This window comes from Macaca fascicularis, chromosome 18, assembly GCF_037993035.2.
Source record: "Macaca fascicularis isolate 582-1 chromosome 18, T2T-MFA8v1.1".
NCBI classification, from domain to species: domain Eukaryota; kingdom Metazoa; phylum Chordata; class Mammalia; order Primates; family Cercopithecidae; genus Macaca; species Macaca fascicularis.
Genome location: NC_088392.1, coordinates 39,476,893 through 39,489,706, shown reverse-complemented (window position 1 = coordinate 39,489,706; position 12,814 = coordinate 39,476,893). Strand labels below are relative to the sequence as shown.

At 39.7% G+C, this 12,814-nt stretch overlaps 1 protein-coding gene across 7 annotated transcripts in view; it reads right to left on the bottom strand.

Annotated features, from left to right (window-relative positions):
* The window catches only part of CFAP53 (cilia and flagella associated protein 53), a 41,480-nt gene extending 29,457 nt beyond the window's left edge, over positions 1–12,023 (bottom strand). For 3 of the 7 annotated variants that reach the window (XR_012427067.1, XM_015439967.4, XM_015439966.4), the window contains exons 1-3: positions 11,863–12,023; positions 7,521–7,750; positions 6,601–6,774 (exon numbers count right to left, since the gene is read on the bottom strand). Coding sequence is in view for 4 of the 7 variants with exons in the window: in XM_015439967.4 (XP_015295453.2) it covers positions 6,601–6,774; positions 7,521–7,750; positions 11,863–11,931 (473 nt within the window). In the remaining 3 variants the exon portion in view is untranslated. The remainder of the gene's footprint in view (positions 1–6,600; positions 6,775–7,520; positions 7,751–11,862) is intronic. The other 4 variants (XM_074022267.1, XM_074022268.1, XM_074022270.1 and 1 more) reach the window with 2 other exon arrangements.
* Positions 12,024–12,814: the final 791 nt, after the last annotated feature.

Here is a 12,814-nt window from a genome sequence, read left to right as displayed (position 1 = left end):
TACATTCATGCAATGGAATATTACTCAGCAATAAAAAGGACAAACTAGCAATACCTCCAACAACTTGGATGGACCTCAAAGGCATTATGTTGAGTGAAAAAGGCCAATCTCTAAAGATCGCATATTGTGTGATTCCATTTATATAACATTCTTAAAATGATGAAATTATGGGGATAGAGATTAGTTGTTGCCAGGGTTAGGAATGATGGGGGATAGGGGTGAGAGTAGTGAGCATGACTCTAGAAGGATAACATGAAGGAGATTTTTGCAGTGATGGAATAGTTCTGTATCTTGATTGTAGTGGTGGTTACACAGATCTACAGGTGATAAAATGGCACAGAATTATACACACACCTTGCACGACTGTCAATTTCCTTGTTTTAATATTGTATTACGATTATGTAAGATAGAACCATTGGGGGAAGCTAGGTGAAAGGTAAATGGAATCTCTGTACTATCTGTGCACTTTCTGTAAACATATAATTATTTAAAATCAAAAATTAAAAACAAAACAAAACCACTGGTAATTTTTGTCATTATTATCCATTTCATTTCATTACTATTGCTGAAAACAATTTCACTGTATAATAGGGATCACTAAAAATTATCTACTCCAGGTATCAAATATTCTACGAATACCACTGAATATATCAAAGAGAAATGAATGCATATGCCATAAAAGGACATGTCTATTCATCATAGCTCTATTCGTAAGAGTCCCAAACTGAAAATAACTGAAATGACTGTCACCAGGAAAACAAATAAATTGTGGTATATTTACACAATGGAATACAAAAAAAAAAAAGCACAAGAAAAAGAAGAGGAAAATTTTCATTCTGCTTTATGTTAATATACGTATTAAAGCCTCAACTGTATTTTCAGTAATAGGGTCTAATAACGCATCCTTACTCAAAAGGATGTTTGCTAATCTATGTTGAGGAGTTGGCAGTGTTGCATTCAAAACATTAAAAACAATTTGTTTTCAAATTACATCACTATAGGATACATTTGTTTCTTTAAAAATTTTAACAATTCATCTAACTAGCAAAAACTCAGTTATACAAGTAAAATCTGTAAAATGCTGCTAAATCCATACATTTTAAAAGCATAACCACTTATGAACCATTTGGTTTTCTTACTGTATTAAGAGAAATTTACTAGGGAGTAGAAAATATATGAATGGTCCATTGAAAGTCACTTGGCTAATATACCATTTTCCACTCACAGCATCTTTTCCCCCCAGCAACCAGTAGCAAAGATGTCCAAATCCCACTGAGGACAGGGTATGAATGCATGCTTTACACAGGCTTGAAAATCCAAGTCTAATCCTCTTTTGGTCACCTCAAGCTTAAGACCTAGACAAATCCCTACCTGTAGAACTCAGTTATCCATCTACAAGCCAAGCAGGGTGGCAAGTTGCTTCTGGCCCTGTGCATTACCACCCTGGGTTTCTTCACTGCCCTCCTTCAGCAGCTCCCCAAGCCCTGAACCTTCCAATTCCCTCTCCTTTTAGCAGTCTGAATTTACTTTTAGCGGCTGCATCTGCAACTTGTATCCACTACTCACTGCAATGGCTTACTTTTCCTTCTGGCCTCTAGTAGGAGGGTTGAGGGTTTAGGGCTGTCCACATTATTAATAGTGACTTCATGGCAGAAAGAGCAGATGGAAGAAGCTTTTCTCTGCACCATGTCTTGATCGCCTCCACAGACTTCATTTTTTTCCTTTTCCCATCTGTTGACCTTTGGATTTCCAGTCTACTCAAATTTTGAGTGCTATGAAAAATGAACTCTTCTATTCCTTCTGTATTCCACCAGATTTAAACTCAGGTATTTTTGGATCATCCATTCTTGAATCTGGCTTAACATGACAGACACCCTGCCCCATTCATACTAGATGACCTAACAAACTAAGTGACACTCACTGTCACAGAGCCTGGCATAAAGTAGGAGCCCAAACATATTTACTGAATGAATAAATGCTAATGGCTATGTTTTAAACACTTCCAAGTAATATTTGGACTTTAAAAATCCCTTCTGAATATAAAAACCCTAGCCAGTTACTCTAAAATTAAAAGACAGATGAAATCGATGATTTAGGGCATTCCATGGGTCATATCATGTGATCATCACTGCACTGAGAGATGTGTCTGAAAAAAAGGGGCAAAATGCACCATCACTACTATTATTCAACATAGCACTGGAAGTCCTAGCTAGAGCAATCAGACAAGAGAAAGATATAATGGACATCCAAATTGCAAAGTAAGAAGTCAAATTATCCTTGTTTGCAGATGACATGATCTTATATTTGGAAAAATCTAGACTCCACAAGAAAACTCTTAGAACTGCTAAACAAATTCAGTAAAGTTGCAGGATACAATATCAACATACAAAAATCAATAGCATTTCTATATGCTTACAGTGAACAAAGTGAAAAAGAAATTTAAAAAGTAATCACATTTACAAAAGCCGCAAATAAAATTAAATACCTAGGAATTAACCAAAGAAGTGAAAGATCTCTACAATGAAAACCATAAAACACTGATGAAAGAAATAGAAGAGGACACCAAAAAATTGAAAAGTATTCCATGTTCTTGGATTGGAAGAATCAATATTATTAAAATGTCTATACTGTCCAAAGCAATCTACAGACAAAATGCAATCCCTATCAAAATACCAAAAACATTCTTCACAGAAATAGAAAAAACAGTTGCTCATGCCTGTAATCCCTGCACTTTGGGAGGCCAAGGTGGGTGGATCACTTGAGACTAGGAGTTCAAGACCAGCCTGGGCAACATGGGGAAATCCCGTCTCTATTAAAAATACAAAAATTAGCTGAGTGTGGCATTACACATCTGTGGTCCTAGCTACTTGGGAGGCTGAGGCAGGAGAACTGCTTGAACCTAACCTGGGAGGCAGAGTTGCAGTGAGCTGAGATCCTGTAAGTGCATTCCAGCCTGGGCAACATGCACTCTAGCCTGGACAACCGAGTGAGACCCTGTCTCAAAATAAAATGAAATAAAATAAAATAAGAAAAGACAAAAAGAAAAGAAAAAATAATCCTAAAATTTGTATGGAACCACAAAAGATCCAGAATAGCCAAAGCTATTCTAAGCAAAAATAACAAATCTGGAGGAATGACATTACCTGACTTCAAATTATACTACAGAGCTATAGTACCTCAAACAGCATGGTACTGGCATAAAAACAGACACTTAAACCAATGAAAAAGAATAGAGAGCCCAGAAACAAATCTACACACTTACAGTGAACTCATTTTTGACAAAGGAGCCAAGAACATGCACTGGGGAAAAGACAGTCTCTTCAATATATGATGCTGGGAAAACTGGATATCCATATGCAAAAGAATGAAAATAGACCCTATCTTTCATCATATACAAAAATCAAATCAAAATAGATCCAAGACTTAAATTTAAGACCTCAAACTATGAAACTACTACAAGAAAACACTGGGGAAAAATCTCTAGGACATTGGTCTGGGCAAAGATTTCTTGAGCAATACCCTACAAGCACAGACAACCAAAGCAAAAATGGACAAATGGGATCATAACAAGTTAAAAAGCTTCTGCACAGCAAAAGATACAATCAACAAAGTGAAGAGAAAACCCACAAAATGGGAGAAAATATTTGCAAACTATCCCTCTGAAAAGAGATTAATAACCAGAATATATAAGGAGCTCAAACAACTCTATAAGAAAAAATCCAATAATCCAATCAAAAAATGGGCAAAAGATTTCAACAGACATTTCTCAAAAGAAGACATACAAATGGCAAACATGCATATGAAAAGGTGCCCAACATCACGAATCATCAGAGAAATGCAGATCAAAACTACAGTGAGATATCATTTCACCCCAGTTAAAATGGCTTATATCCAAAAGATATAACAAATCCTGGTGAGTATGTGGAGAAAAGGGAACCCTTGTACACTGCTTGTGGGAATGTAATACAACCACTATGGAGAACAGTTTGGAGGTTCCTCAAAAAACTACAAATAGAGCTACCATAAGATCCAGCAATCCCACTGCTGGGTATAGGTCCAAAAGAAAGGAAATCAGTATATTGAAGAGATAGCTGCACTCCTATGTTTGTTGTAGTGCTGTTTACAACAGCTAAGATTTGGAAGCTACCTAAGTGTCCATCAGCAGATGAATGGATAAAGAAAATGTGGTACACATACACAATGGAGTACTATTCAGCTATAACAAAGAATGAAATCCAGTCATTTATAACACCATGGATGGAACTGCAGGTCATTATGTTAAGTGAAATAAGCCAGGCACAGAAAGACAAACATTGCATGTTCTCACTAATTTGTGGGATTTAAAAATCAAAACAATTGAACTCATGGAGATAGAGAAGGATGGTTACCAGAGGCTGGGAAGGATAGTGGGGGGTTGGGGGTGGAGGTGGGGACAGTTAATGGGTACCAAAAAAAAAAAAAAGAATAAATGGATAAGACCTACTATTTGATAGCACAACAGGAAGACTATAGTCAATAATAACTTAATTGTACATTTTAAAATAACTTAAAGAGTATAACTGGATTATTTGTAACTCAAAAGACAAATGCTTGAGGAGATGGCTACCCCATTCTCCATGATGTGCTTATTTTACATTGCATGCCTGTATCAAAACATCTCATGTGTTCCATAAATATACACAGCTACTATCTACCCACAACAATTTTAAAAAAGAAAAGAATAAAGGGGCAAAATGAACAAAATATCCCGAGAAGTATAATGGCAATTTTTTTTTTTTAGTGACAGGGTCTCAGTCTGTTGCCCAGGCTAGAGTCCAGTGCTGCAGTTGCAGCTCACTGTAACCTCGAACTCCTGGGCTCAACTGATCCTGCTGTCTCAGCCTCCCGAGTAGCTAGGACTAGAGGCATGTGCTACCATGCCCAGCGAATTTATATATATATATAAAAAATATGTTTGGAATTGGAAAAAATATATATTAATATATATGCTTATATATTATATATATATATATATATTTTTTTTTTTTTGACAGAGTGTCACTCTGTTGGCACCATCTCGGCTCACTGCAACCTCTGCCTCTTGGGCTTAAGCAATTCTCCCGCATCAGCCTCCCGAGTAGCTGGGATTACAGGCGTGTGCCACCATGCCCATCTAATTTTTGTATTTTTAGTAGAGACAGGGTTTCACCATGTTGGCCAGGCTGGTCTTGGACTCCTGACCTCAGGTAATCTGCCTACCTCAGCCTCCCAAAGTGCTGGGATTACAGATGTCAGCCACCGCGCCTAGCCATTTTTTTAATTTTTTTGTAGAAATAAGGTCCCACTATGTTGCCCAGGCTGGTCTCAAACTCCTGGCCTCAAGTGATCAAAGTGCTGGGATTATAGGTGTGAGCTACTGTGCTTAGCCAAATAACAGCAATTCTTAATGTTCGGACTCTTAGAAGTATCAGAAGCACTAAAAATATAACTGAGGAATTATAATAACATTATAAATATATAATAGCTCTTGCTCTAAGAGCTGTAGCTTTAGGGAGGGAGACTTTTTAGTATATTTTTGCTTTAGAGGTAAGGAATGTCTTGGTTTGTGATATTAAAAGAACCTGCTAAGCTTCTAATTATATAACACTATAGATCATCTCAGAGGATCACTCTTGGGCATTCCCATACAAATCTTCCCTCTGTAAGTGCACAGTAGTGGGTAGTCTATCAGGGCATAGACTCAAGAGTACCCGATGATGGAAAACCACAATGAAAAGGGATATGGAGGCAACCACAGGACCAGATTGAGTACAGTAAAGACCAGGGATCTAAAAACTGAGGGTCACCATGGGTCTGGGTCAGGCAGTGCCTTATAAACCCAGGTGATCAGACCCCAGTGATCAGAATACCAGGCAAGGAAACAGACAATAAAGAAGAGAGGAGAGAGAGCCGGGCATGGTGGCTCATGCCTGTAATCCCAATACTTTGGGTGGCTGAGGTAAGTGGATCACTTGAGTCCAGGAGTTCAAGACCACCCTGCGCAACATGATGAAATCCCCATCTCTACAAAAAATACAAAAAATTAGCTGGGCAAGGTGGTGCATGCCTGTAGTCCCAGCTACTTGGGAAGCTGAGGTGGGAGGATCACTTCAGGCTCAGGAGTTGGAGGTTGTAGTCATGATCATGCCACTGCACTCCAGCCTGGGTGACAGAGCAAGACCCTGTCTCAAAAACGACAACCAAAAAAAACCCCCCAGGGAACCCAAGCACACACAGGTAGAGACTATAGCAGTAGGGGGAGAGCCCAACTTTACCAAAGATTTCTTGGCATAGGAGCTTTTGAAGAACTTCCTGCCAACAGCAAGGGTGAGGTTAATACCTAAAGTTCAGTAACATAATCTCCTTTGTTACTTCCATTCTAATTGAGAAGCAAGCACAGAACATTAGAACATAGTTCTCAAGCACACATTGTATTATTCAATGATATGTAATATACTGCCAAGACTTAAAGTTACTACTGTGTATATCCTCTTAAGACTAATTTACTTTAAATTAGCATTCTCAAATCCATTTTAAAGTAGCAACTTTGGATTCTGTTTGTGTGTTTTCTGATTTCATTACCTGAATTGCTGGTCTAGCTTTTCAGCCACAAAATCCTGCCTCTCTTTTTCATTCTTCTCTTTTAGTAATTTAGTTTTCTCTCTCATCCTATCTCTTTTCTCCTCAATGGTTTCTTTCTTCAATTGCATTTCTGTAAAATACTCATTTTCTTCTAATGCTAAAAGTTCACGTAGCCTGAAACAAAAAGCCAAAAAAAAAAAAAAAAAAAAAAAACTGTCATGCTACATGCAAAATTTTATTGATTTTTGTTATATTCAATTTCAGAATTATAGGTCTAATTTGTAAGAAGAGAAAGATCATTGCAGTCTTCCATAAAATAAGACTAGTTGGTTTGTTTTGTTTTGTTTTGAGACAGGGTCTCGCTCTGTCACCCAGGCTAGAGTGCACTGTGATCATGGCTCACTGCAGCCTTGACCTCCTGGGCTCAGGTGATCCTCCCACCTCAGCCTCCTGAACAGCTGGGACTACAGCCAGAGGCCCCTATGCCCAGCTATTTTTAAATTTTTTTGTAGAGATGGGGTCTCACTGTGTTGCCCAGGCCGGTCTCAAACTCCTGGGCTCAAACAATCCTCCCCCCTCAGCCTCCCAAAGTGGTAGGATTATACGCATGACCCACTAAGCCCAACCAACTGCACCATATTTTATTTGGTCACATAAAAATAAGATATGAAATATATATTTTTAACAAAAGAGTAAAATCAACAGGTTTCAATCAAAATAATGAAACATGAAACAATATATTGTTTTTCATCAAAACATAGGTTACCACAAGAAAAATATTAAAAATATTAACCAGCAATAGCTATGGATTTAATATATCTCAGCCATGATCCTCCCTAAATTTGATTTTTGACTGGTCAATCTCAAATTGTGGTTTTAGGAATATTTCATGGTTTGGGTCCCAGGTTTGTGAGCCTTACTTATTTCGTCTTTCTTCAATGTTAATGATAAACCCTTGCACAGCATCCTTGATTCTTGCTCGCACAAGGCTGTCCAAAAACTTGCAGTCATTGTGCTGGTCCCACTCAACTTTCAAGCGATCCCGCTCATTTGACTTAATGGAAGCCAAAATAGCATTATGCTTCTGATGGCTGCGTTGGATTCTTTCTAGATGGTGCTCAGCCCCTTGGCCTTTAGGAGGCTTGGGTCTCTGAAAACAAAAACCAACTCTCACTTATAATAAGCCAAAGAATCAACTGCATATTTTCAATTAGTTATGCTCTCAATCAATACTCATACTAAATAAAATTGGATATAAAAAACTAATACATCCTACTACAACTGAATACAGCTTATGCACCTAAAGAGTAACTTGTTTCATTCTCTGAGCCTATACCTAAGATGTCATCAAAACAGTCTCAAATATTTCTAAAGTGCCATTTGGAAAAAAGTTGATGGAAATTACAAAGTTAAAAATGTGAACAGGACTCTGTTGAGATTATCTAGTCAAACCCAGAGACATTAAGTGATTTGCTGAATTTGCTTCAAATAGGACAGATAAAACAAGAATTAGAGGTCTTCTAATTCCTGACCTTGACATAGCCACCCATTATTCCACATTATTTCTCCTGGTCAGACACCATAGTTATCACATCAAAATACTTTCAATGAAAAGATGCTATTATGTGAATATATATGTGTATATACATGTATATATGTGTTTATATATGTGTGTATATGTATATGGATATATAATGAGTTGTGACAATAAAAGATCTTTTACTAAGAAGGAAGAAATGAAGTGAGGGAGGAAGAAAGAAGGGAAAAGAAAAAAAGCTGGTGGTAGAACTTTATTCCTATTTCTAGGGTGCCCAGAAGTTTTAATGCAAACAGTGTGTTCCTGACCTTTTGGGCTACTTTGAATTTCTGTAAATGTATTGTTTTTACAGAAATGTCCACTAAAAAAGTTAGAAATGCATGTGCCATTTGAATATATAGAGATGCACTTAATGAAATCACAGAGACTATATCTTTTTCCTTTCTGTATTCCTAGCATTGAACATAATGCCTACTACAGTGAGGTTCTCAATAGGAATGAATGAATGAATGAATGAATGAATGAATGAATGAATGAATGAAACAATGTTGCTGTGTGGGCTTGATGCAATTTCTGCACCTCCTGGAGCCACCACGAAATCCATAGTCTTGAGCTTCGTATTTTCAGGAACAGTTTTATCAAGTCATCCTTAGGTGAGTTGTGAGACACTGGGGTGCTGATTCATAGAAACAAAACTCTTAAGAGGCAGAGAGAGAGTCAATCTGATCATTTACATTTAGAATATCACCATCAGGATTACCAGAAATACTAGGGTTACGTGTTTGTAATGAAGTCTCCTGAGGAAAGAAAATCAACACTTGAAGACGGTTTAATGAAAAGATTCAGGGCTCAGGGTAGGCATGAGGTACCTAGATTTAGCTGAACAAGATAAGGCAAGCCTGGGGTGGTAAGGAGACAGAAGATGATGTTGGGGGTTATATCACGGAAAGTAGCTAATCCATGTCAGAATTATTTGGAGCCTACAGCCAGTTAATTAGATGACTGTTCTCCAATACTGATGGCATTTTATTAATATAGATCTGTGAAAATAAAGCAAAGGAGGATCACAGTGGCACCCTGGGCACCATACACAGCAGGAATTAAGGCTCCCAGTGTGGGCTGAGAACAGGAATGAAACACCAAGATTATCTAGAAACCCTGGCTCCAGCTGTCAGGACAGGAAACAGGGCTGAGGTATATTTTGGTTGAAGAGGTGAGAAACACCATGAGCAGTACCCATGCGGTCAGGAAGCCTTTTAAGGCTTGGGAATCATGTGAAGGACTCCGGTCTGGGAAGGACCCAATCTCTTGATAAGTTAGGGGTATGACCTGGAGTTCTCAAAAAAGGTGATGCCAATCCCGGCACAGTCGTGGCATTGTTCAAAATCTGTACTGTTCAATATAAATATAATGCAAAACAGATATGTAATTCTCAATTTTCAAGTGGCTGCATTTAAAGAAGTAAAAAGAAACAGGGTAAGTTAATTTTGATAGTATATTTTATTTAACCAATATATCCAAAATATTATCTTGTCAATATGTGACTCTAGGCACACTTCAAGTGCTCAAATGCTATATGTGACTAGTGGCTACCTATTGGACATCACAGCTCTAAACCATGCTAAAGTCAGGAAAACACAGGATATTTTACTAACTACTTTGGGTTTTCAAGGTCACTGAAGGCTTTTTGTTACTGTAGCATCTCAAATTATAGTTATTAGGATTATAATTTACAGTTCGGTTGTCTTAAAGAACAATGCTTTACATCCTAGGTTTGATTCTGGCCTCTGTCCATTACTAACTGAATTGAGCAAGTTACTTAATCTCTTTGAATCTTAGTTTTCTCACCTGTCAAATGAGCAAAACAAGTATCCTCCTAATGGATTCCTAGGAGGCACTCATCAAATAGCTGCTCCTTTTGATGTCCCATTACTTCAGACATTACATTTTTCATATGTTTCTCCTGGGGAATTGTTTAGGGCCCAATTCTCATCTGTTGGTGGATTTAATTCTTGCAACACAGTTCTGCTACCTCTAACATCTATCTTTCTTATCACACTCAGACACTGGAGGAGCAGATGCACCAACTCTAACCTCTTCCTTTTCCTCTTAATTCTTCTTAAGTGCAAAGTATTCAACAGGCCTGCTTCTCTGGTTTAGTGATTTTGTTTGTTTTTTGTTCCTTATTGGTTCCCAACACAAGTAATAGCACCCAACAATGGCTCAGCCCCTGAGCCCTGTGTTTGGATACAGAACCCAAAGTAGATCTTCTGTCCTTCATGAAGTGTGTTTATAATTATCACCTTGAACCCTACAGCCTACTAACGTGTCCCATCTACTGCTTTCCAGCTCCAGATCTTGCAGTACTCAGACCTAAAGAAGGACAGGTCTATAGGTTGACTGAAGTTTGCTCTGTGCACTGTGGAGCATAATACAACTGTATCACTGATCTTTCTTCCATAAAGTGACACCACAGACAATATAGCACATCATTATTTACCGTGTTAACCTTTAGTGGTTTCATTATACATAATTTTTTTTGCAATTGGATTACAAGTTGAGCACCCCTAATTTGAAAATAAGAAATCTGAAATGCTCCAAAATCTGAAGCTTTTTGAGCACCCACATGATGGCATAAGTGGAAAATTTCACACCTGACCTCATGTAAGGGGTCACAGTCAAAACGACACATATTTATTCAGCATCCCCAAGGGGAAAATAAAATTACCTTCGAGGTAATGAAATATAGATAAATTCAGTGTTTAGACTTGGGTCTCCTCCCCAAGATATTACATTATGTATATGCAAGTTTTCCAAAATCCGAAAGAAATCTGAAATTCTAGACATCTCTGGTTCCAAGCATTTCAGATAAGGGATACTTAACCTGTATAAGCTCCTTGAAGGGAGGGCTCAGGCTTCAGTAAAGGATTAACCTTCCAGGACCATTGTATTCACCCCTGTATCTCCCACAATACTGCGTACACAGCAGGGGCTCAAGCAATAATTCTGCCTACATGGCAGTTTTCTGGCGGGTAGAAACTAGTTTGTAGAAATGAAGGAATCTACATGTATGGACCAATAGTGTCTGAGGTTCTCAGCAGGAACTATCAAATTCTGCAGTAAGCATATTTCCCTGCCCTACTACCACCATTCCAGCCTTAGAGGCAGGCACCTGTGTTTTTCCCAGGTCTGAAGGGACACTTCAGTCCAGCAATGGTTACTGGTTGAGTTCGCACAGGAAAGGCGTTGGGTGCTATAACCACTCACAACCTAATTCCCCTTCCCCAGACGATTTTCCTAGGAGTGAAAGACCAGCTCCAAATCATAGGCCAGCCCTGCCCCCAGATCTGTCTCTGGGCTGGGTGCTCTTTCCATAACACACACTCGCCACTGCATGGGGTACAGACATCCTTCCGGTGTCTTGGAGACTGAAAAACCCTAAGATCCCTAGTGGTGATTCTCCAAAAACAGAACCTAAATACTATAACTTTGGGGGCAGATGAAAGGCTGTAAGGATGAAAATAGAGGGGGATGAGTGGGTGAAAGGTGGGGTAAATAGGTGAGTGACCTTATCTTCCTTCTTTCAAAATTCAACCCACTACATTAGGCGGCACCCGTTCCCCTTGAGAAGGCCCCGGGTGGGGGGCCGAAATGGGATCGGCCAGGCCTGGAGAGCGCAGAGATGGAGAAAGCTGAAGGGTCCGGCAGACACATCCTGTGCTTACCATGATCACCACTTTGGGGGTAGGGCCCTTAACCTCCCGCTGGACGATGCCAAACCGCTGGCTGTACATTTTCGAGTCCCCTTTGGGATGGGGGCGGCGTCCGCCGCGTTTCCCCCAACCGTGGCGACCTGCGGGACCCGCTTCCGCGACGCAGAAGTATCGTTGCCATGGTGCGCCTCGCGGGGTTAGGGGCAGGTAGAGGTGGGCGGGTACGACGGAAGTCCGTCTGGTCACCATGGGGGCCGCAGACGCCTGCACTCGCGACTTCCTCTTCCAGCCGAGAAGCTGAGCCTGCGCGGTCCTCACCCCGCCCCTCGGCCAAACCGCACCGACTTTGCTCCCTTCCTCTAGGGTTCATCAGAATGGCAGAAAAATCCTCTAGCCCAAGAAAAATCGAAGCTCTAATTACAATTCCAGTTGACTTTGCTATTTATATCCTGTAATGGTCTAAAGGTACGAGAAAGGTTAGCGAACATTTTTTGGGAAGCTTAAATTTTGCACTATCTCTAGGTTAATCTTGATAACGGTGATAATCACAGGAAAACCTTGTATTTGTGTAGTTCTTTACAATTTCCAATATATTTTCACACACACAACCTTTGAACCTCACAGACTTTTTTTGAGCCAAGGTCTCGCTCTGTCACCCAGGCTGGAGTGCAGTGGCGTGATCAGGGCTCCCTGCAACCTCGTCCTCCTGGGCCTCGGCCTCCAGAGTAGCTGGGACTACAAAGCCTGCGCCACCACGCCCTGCTAATTTAAAAACAAATTTTGAAGAGATAGGGGGTCCCGCTATGTTGCTCAGGCTGGAACTCCTGCTCCTGGGTTCAAGCGATCCTACCCCCTGCCCCTCCCGTTGGCCTCCCAAAGTGGAATTACAGGCTGCGCTACCGCGCATGGCCACAAATATCTTATACGGTTGATAGAACAGGAAGCATTACTATCCTTATTTTCC